This window comes from Apostichopus japonicus, chromosome 12 (genome assembly GCF_037975245.1).
Source record: "Apostichopus japonicus isolate 1M-3 chromosome 12, ASM3797524v1, whole genome shotgun sequence".
Taxonomy (NCBI): Eukaryota; Metazoa; Echinodermata; class Holothuroidea; order Aspidochirotida; family Stichopodidae; genus Apostichopus; species Apostichopus japonicus.
The window spans coordinates 20,279,877-20,287,961 of NC_092572.1; the positions used below are offsets into that span (position 1 = coordinate 20,279,877).

At 39.3% G+C, this 8,085-nt stretch overlaps 1 protein-coding gene across 1 annotated transcript; it reads left to right on the forward strand.

The window, feature by feature from the left end:
• Window positions 1–5,554: 5,554 nt before the first annotated feature.
• LOC139977715 (solute carrier family 35 member G1-like) lies at window positions 5,555–7,713 on the forward strand. The gene has a single exon (XM_071987224.1). The coding sequence runs from the start codon at window positions 6,307–6,309 to the stop codon at window positions 7,459–7,461; it is 1,155 nt and encodes a 384-aa protein (XP_071843325.1). The 5' UTR covers window positions 5,555–6,306; the 3' UTR covers window positions 7,462–7,713.
• Window positions 7,714–8,085: the final 372 nt, after the last annotated feature.

Sequence of the window (8,085 nt, forward strand, 5' to 3'; positions counted from 1 at the left end):
TCTCCAACTGGATTCGAACCCGGACCATAAAGGGATTATACTGACGCAAAACTGATTTATTTGCGATTCATTTCTTGATTTTATGATTTGAGCTCCTTTTTCTCATTACTAGCTCTATACAACCAAATGCAGACACAAAGTATACGAACGTCGTGGTCTCTGAAGAAGAAAATTTGGCTCCATGTCCTGAAACACATGCAGCAGGACTATGGTTTCATTGGTTTGTAATTGCATGTGCCGTGTTTGCGACTGTTTGGTTACTCTAGTGGATCACATACACTATATTCCATAACTATCTCTAAAAATTGCTACCCGTGTTTTCGTAGAGTTCATTGAAGCCTAATTTTTTCCCCTTTTCTCGTTTTGTGCACAGCGTCCATTATCCAATGAACTTTTCAAATACACTTTGAACATATTTCCTGCTAGAAGTATTCTTGGCATTCTGCCATTTATTCATTGATGAGTTTGCGACAACTTTGATATAGCGATAGAGTATCTCCTTAAAGCAGCATTTTGCGTTGGGTGGCTTTTTTCCACTTTTTTAACATGTGCATCGATTTTTTTACATGTATCAATCATAAAACAGCAATCTAAGATACCATCCAAGTTTCACCCTGCCAAGAGCGTTAATTAGCGAGTAATTAACGATTTATGTCGATAAATGAGAAGAGTGTCCTCGACAAATTTCACAGTTAAAATTAATCGCATACAATTCCGCCAAACCCACTAGTTTGAATTCAACCAATCAGAGATGCAGGTTTAGTTATGAGCCGTTGCTAAAAATAGATTCAAGACTTCGCGTTGGTTGTACCAGGGAGTTGTTATGCAACTCCCTGGTACAACTGCCATATAGACTGTACACAAATCAAGCGTGGTGTTATATTACGTATCTGTCAATGACGTTCGTAGAGTTTAAATATTCATATTATGGGCGAGGTTTATTAGGTTCCCAACGGAAAATATCTTGGAGAACAACAAAGTTGAAAGTTGCAAATTTTTCGACTTTTATGCCACCATTTGAAGTAAAATATAAATAGATTAGCTAGTTATGTATGTCGTTATGGCAAAGTGGAATCAGTGAGGTTGAGAAAAATCGTAGAAAAGGACGCAAAATGCTGCTTTAACTGGGATTACCCTTACTATAAGATCCTACGTGCGTGAAAATCAATATTTTAACATCTGTCGACTTACGAATTCAACATAAGCTCACCCTTAAAACTGTTAACGTAAAATATTTGTCACAAAATTACAAGTGCTAAGACTAACATATATTTCATAACGTGGAGTGTTAGCTCAGTGGTTAACGGCGGTGCTTTCCAATCATAAGGTCCCGGTTCGAGTCACTCCAAGATTAATGTATGTCGTCCAGTTACAGAGTTGTTGACAATTGACAATTCATAATCATGGACGTTAAATATGAATGTAAGAGACTGACTTCGGTCAGCTTGCGGCTTTGATAAGCCAATGAGGCTTCTTCGCGAGTTCCTGCTTGCAGGAGGATCTAAAATACATACATACAAATCATATTTAATTATTAACCACTTAATAGTGGCGGTTTCAACAAGCTTGATAAGGTAGTGCTGATTCCTACTTTCAGTAATGTTCCACTATGAATGCACAGTTAAACAAAATAATAATAATAGGTGCAAGTCAAAATGATAAGTTTCTTTGAAAGATTATAATAATAAAATAGGAAGTTAAAAGCACGAAAATTTTATGAAGAAAAACATGAAATTCTGGAATTTGTCTTTGTTTTGTTGAAAATACTGAACTGGAACATTGGACTTTGTGGTACAGAATGCAAATGTGAGTGTAACATTGCTCGGGACGTTTAGAACTGATTTTGTGGGTTTACTCTCTTTAATCCTAGTCACAGTTCCCACTGTCCTTCAAAGTCTTTGTAATCTCCACCCCACCTACCCCATACCTACTCCCAGATTAGACCCTCGTCCGGCGCCTCTGAATACATTGTCTTGTGTTCGATTAAACAATGTACTTTTGTTATCTCGCATAAATGTCATTGTTGTGTTTTTGTTGTCAGTTCTATTTGTTGTGTTTTACAAACTGTTCCATTCACAGCGTGAAAGTGCATGTGTTTATGTGTTCGCTATATCTTAACCTCCAACATTACCTTAATGTAATGCCGATATTATTTAGGTCTACACGTGAGGCAATTGAGGCACCCCCACTATCCCGGCAGGGGGTATCTCGCTTCTCGACATATTGGCTAACATCATGTTGTTTTGTGTAACCTTGAACCTGATCATGCGTAGTATCTATTCCTCTTCGAAGGGACTCGTGAAAAGCACGTGACGTAACACAGTCATATGACTGGGGTTAAGGGTGCAACAATTTATATATTGTAATATTTTGCGACAACAGATCTAAACTCCTCGTTGTTGGGAAAAGGACAAGTTGTTAACATCCGATTTTGATGGTAATAGTGCAAACATCCAGTATAGGTGTTTCTTTCATTACGTTTGCACTATTACCATCAACATCATAATGTATTGAAATTCTGACCCTGAGCAGGTGAGGATCCGGGGGTTGGTTACGTGGGTTGGGGTGAGGAGTAAACCTCTCTTTCAAACCCACACAAAAAATTAGTACTTAGCACACCTTGCATGTAGACCTAACAATGGATCCCATTTATAGCCTAACGATGCCTCAGAATATACAACATTTTCGCACTATATGGAGGGTTTCAACGATCCCAGGACCATATCTCTTCTTTTTAAAATCCTAAATCCACCCATGCTGAGAATTCTATTGAGCAACTAAACAACTGCCTGATACAAAACATGAACACGAAACAAACGCATAGCAACAAGTGTCACACCCTCGGTAGGTATATGGAGACATTCGGTCAAATGTTAACTCCCAGAATCCAATCCGCCATGAAAAACGTTAAGATCACTTGTTCTATTTGTTATCCGAAAAGAACTTTATGACTCAACGTGTTTCATCCTTTTTGCAATTTAAAGCAATATGTTGTTTAGAATAGGCATATTTTTTTTCTGACCAATTCTGACCAATCTTTTCAAGAGTACTACCATGGATGCGCCCCTCCCCCTTCCTATATATTTATTTATATATTGATCATTGCAAATACGTATATACATCTTAATTGGCACAATTTTAACAAACGGACTTCTTTAAATTTCCCTGCTGGTTCTTCATTCACCAATCAGGTGGATGAAACACTCACAACAGTCACCCACTCACACCCAACGAGCCTAAGGTCCTCATAGCGGGTCACCAAAGGTCACCCCGTAACTAGTAATTCTGCGAAATTTTACTTACATATTGGCAATAAGTCAACACAGCCCTGAATATGGCTGCCAAGTATTGAGAAGTGATTCCATATAAATAAAATAGTTATAAAACGGTGAGTGGTTTCTGTTTTTCCACATTCGAGATATGTAGGCGTTACCATACATGTATCTCAAGCCAAGGTATAAGGATATGTTTGTGTAACGATGGTTTTCGAGAGCGCAACATATACCACAGGTGGGATACGTAACTTGTTTGTATTGAGTTGAGATAATGTTGCATTAAATAACGATTTCTGGTGACACCTCGTGTTTTGGATTTGTACCTGTCTTATAACTTTCAGCGCACGTCATTGGAAATTCGTTTGATTTAATGACGTAATAACAATTTCACTATTTCGTCGGGAAGAAAAAATAATAACAAAGTGTTTGTAAGTTTGTGTTATAACTGAAGACGATTTACCAACACAGTCCCGTTAATGCCTTCTGACTGTCTAGTCTTTCGGACCCATTCGCTTCGTAATTTATCAAAGGACGCGAATAATATTTAATATAGTGTGTAATATTATCATTACCAAAAACTTGTGCTGGTCAAAACCGAAGGATAAAACAAAAGCCTAGGTTGCATGGATTTAATGTAGACAACAAATCTGAATTCATCTCAACGCACAGTTTACCCGCGGACTGCCAAGCACTAAGCCTCCCTGGAACCTTTGTAACAGAGGGTATTTCACCAACTTTCACAGGTAGGACGTAATTCATTGGTTTGTTAATATGTAGTTTACAACGGAAGGGAGGTGAAGGACATGGGAGGGGCAGGGACAAGGGAGGGGCAGGGGAGGAGGGGAGGGATTGAAGATTCTGTACGGTCACAACTGCGTATAGATTATGTGATATAATCACCGTGTATGAATGTGTATACATAATTATATCGCCGCAATATCGCAATGTAAAACGTAGATCAGGTTCACTCATTAAAGTATTCCTATATTATTATTATTATTATTGTACTGAGCTCGTTGTACCTTTGCCGTCCACACTGGATGTGACATAGGGTATATCCATGGAATGTGTTGTATGTATCCATCAGAAAGAGGTATCCAATTTTGTTGAGCATTATTCTTTTGAATATACAGGAATAATACCTTTATACACAGCTTAACATACATTTACTGAATTATATTATTTCTCGACAAATGGCATAATTTATCATCGTCGCTCCACACACCCTCTTCCCGTTGTCCGCTCTCAGAACATCGCTCTGCACGAATCTGTTCTGGGAGATATAGGAGAATAAATGAGTCTGGCAGTATAAATATACGGTTAACCGATGAAATAACTGGTAATTTCATTGGAATATATTGTGAAATGTGCAGACATGTCCCATGCAGCCAGTAATAATCATTACTGCAGTGTCCATTGTCCATTGGGCTGAAGTAGTTGACTTGCGTCCTCTATTGGATAAGTTTTCTTTGGTCATAAAAGAGGGCTATATTTCGTTATTCTAGTGAAGCTGAGAGATATAAAGCACTGCTCCCGAATGCGCGCGGTTTATAATATGAATTACAATGGATAGAGCGTTCAGGCAAGTGTTGACCAACCACTGAGGATGTTTTATCTGGATCACGAGACTTTATTTATGCTCGTCCACCAAACTACCTTCCCTCACACAAAGAGCGGAAAAAGCAGAAAGATAAGACCCCCTGCATTCAGCAACAAGAGAGGTTGATATAGCCAAGAAAACATTCACATGAATCACATTGCACCCGATACTCATAACTGGTATAACTACTGTGCATGTCCTGTAACACATGTAACCGTGTTACGAACACAAAGTAGTAATTACTGATGCACGGTTGTGGGACATGAACAGTAGTTGCTGTACCAACCATTAAGTGCGAGTTCATTAATACGCGATTCTAAATTGAAGTCGTATCTAATCGTTTTATGCTATAAGTAGGTTTTTGGATATACCCGAACATGGCCTATCTTCATTCTCGGTATGACGAATTTGTCGTAATTTAAAGAGAGCTGTGAACTGGAATCAAGCGGTACCGTACCTCCTTTACTTCATCGCTTAGACATTCTCATCTTCATAGACTCCTTGTCCAGTCGCACAGTTATTTTTCTTATATGGGAACAAGTTAACAGCTTTGCAGTTGTTACAGTGCCACATGTAACACATGTTACCGTGTTACGAATACAAAGTAGTAGTTAATGATACACGGTTGTGGGACATGAACAGTAGTTACTGTACCAGCTATGAGTAATGGCTGCACATTTAAAGGATAACAAAAAGATAAGGACGACCCCTTACTGATCCACCCCCTGGAACAAAGAATCGAGGGATTAGCCAGTCAAAATATATTACATTCAATTAATCTTATTTCGAGTTAGGGACAAGGTATTGAGATGATTTTTTTCGACTGACAGAGTGGACTATTTAGCTCTTCCGTATCAGTTGACATATCTGAATATCTCTGTGATGAAGTGTAGATCAGCATTTGGGTTATTACATAATGATTGGTCCAAACTCTGAGAGATTTGGGGACCCCATCACATTTTGTGTTATTACATTACCTTTAATGGGAATATTCGAACAGTAACAAGCAAAATAAAGATACCACGACACAATATATATTGGCCAAACCTTGAAATGTAGCGCCCTCTTACAATAGATATGACTATACAAAAACACGATTTAATGTTTATACAAGAACGCCCTCTCTTACCATATGTTCCTGTAAATGTTTAGTCTTGTATTCACTGTTCCGTTTTCCCCACATATTTGAAGCATGCAATGTTATTGTAGCTGTATATTTCACGGTTAATTTTGTAGCTGTATTTGAAGCTACATTTTATTTGCCACATACGTTAGCTGCATACAACGGTCGATTTAAGCAAAGTGACGTATATCTACTCAAGTATTTCAAAGTTGTCAACCGATTATTTTAATTTAAAAGTTCAGGCGCTGTAACTGCTGAAACCGACCTTATCAAAACTACTAACTGTCTTTCTTACTTTTTACAGAAAAATGACACTGATCGATGAGTCCTTCGATAATCCCGTCTACTCTTCTGATGCGGAGAGGCAGGACAATGAGGATGGACGACAAGACGAAGCAAAGATAGAAGCACCCAAAGAGGAAGCTGCGACCGAAGCTACCGTCGAAGTAAGCTCTCACGAAGAGAAAGAACTCAAAATTCAAAGTGACATCGACTTGGAGAGAGCTGCACACAACGTCGGTTTCGTCGGCACATTGAGGAAGACGACGAAAGTCATCCGAGACCGTCGAGGACTGTTGATCGCCGCTCTTGCCGCGTTCTTCTACTCTGCGAAGAGTATGTTCATCGATGTTCTCACTATTACAGTAGATCCATTCCAAGCCGTTGTCATGGTGATGCCTATGATGTTCATTGTTTCCTTTTCGGTACTCGCTATCAAGCGCATACCACCACCGAAAACAGTTCGTCAGTACGTTTGGTTGTTCCTCGGTGGATGCGCGGTCTCGTCATATCTCTCCACCTTCTCCTTTTCTCTCTCCTACCTGGAGGTTGCCGACTCGGTAACTATCCTATATGCCTCTCTCATCTTTGTCGGTGTCCTAAGCTGGATAATTCTCAAAGAGAAACTATTAATAATCGACTTTATCTTCGCCCTTATTTCATTCGCAGGCGTCATTTTCATATCTCGTCCGCACTTTATCTTTGGAAACAAGAAGGATGACACCACAGAAGACCAGACCAAACTACTCATCGGAGTCGGTTTTGCACTCGCGGCGGCGTTTTCCGTCTCGATGTCGTTCACTATCTTTCGCAAACATTCTCAGCTTGGCATCCAAACGTTCATGTCCGTTTTCTGTAGCGCTGTTGTAGGCACGATCACAAATGCGCTGATTTGCACCGCACTGAGCCGGTGGCAGGTGCCATCCTTACAAGAGTGGTTGCTGGCCACTGCGGCAGGCTTTTGCTACATATCAGCTCAGGGGTCGCTGTTTATCTCTCTGTCGATGGAAACTGCTACGTTTGTCAACATCGTTATGACGGTAGAGATCGTCTTTGCATTCATCTGGCAGTTTTGGTTTCTAAGTGTGTCGCCATCGTGGACATCATACGTCGGTGCCACCTTGGTTATCATTTCTTGCGTAGGAATAACTATAAAGAAGAAAACGTCAGACAATCAACACTAATGAGAAATGACTTCGCGGAAAATGTCGATTGCTACGTTTAAAAGTTTCCTATATTTCCATTATACATATTATTTTTTTAATTCTTAAATTTTAATACTAATTGGATCAGAAAGGAGGAATGCAGAGGTGAAAGAAACTACAAAAATTATTTCGAAAACAAAAGCACAATGCTACAACAAAAAAAGGAAGAAAACTCCGTTATTATTTATAAATTGGAAAATAAAAGGGTTGTGTTTGCTGCATTAATAGAGATCCCATTTGTTTAGAAATATGTATCAATGTTGTAGACCCATGGTGAAGCAGATCTAAAACTCTTCATTGATGACATAAACTCGTTTCTGCACACAATCAAATCCACTGCAGAGGTTTCTAGGCACGATGTTCACTTTCTGGACACCATTGTGAGCGCCCTCAAAACAGACTTGTTAAATAAACCCACGAACAAGCGCAACAACATCTTATCAAGCAGTTGCCATACGCTACATTGTACCAGAAACATTCCATACAGTCAAGCGTTGCTCATCTGAAGCAGATTTTGATTCGCACATCATGGAACTCTCTGACTGTCTGTCTGACCATATTTTCGGGGTTCTACAGAACATGCCAACAAAAAGGCAAAAATCA

Coding starts and splice junctions, on each gene's coding strand:
- LOC139977715 (XM_071987224.1), top strand. CDS start 6,307: ATGACACTGATCGATGAGTCCTTCGATAATCCCGTCTACTCTTCTGAT.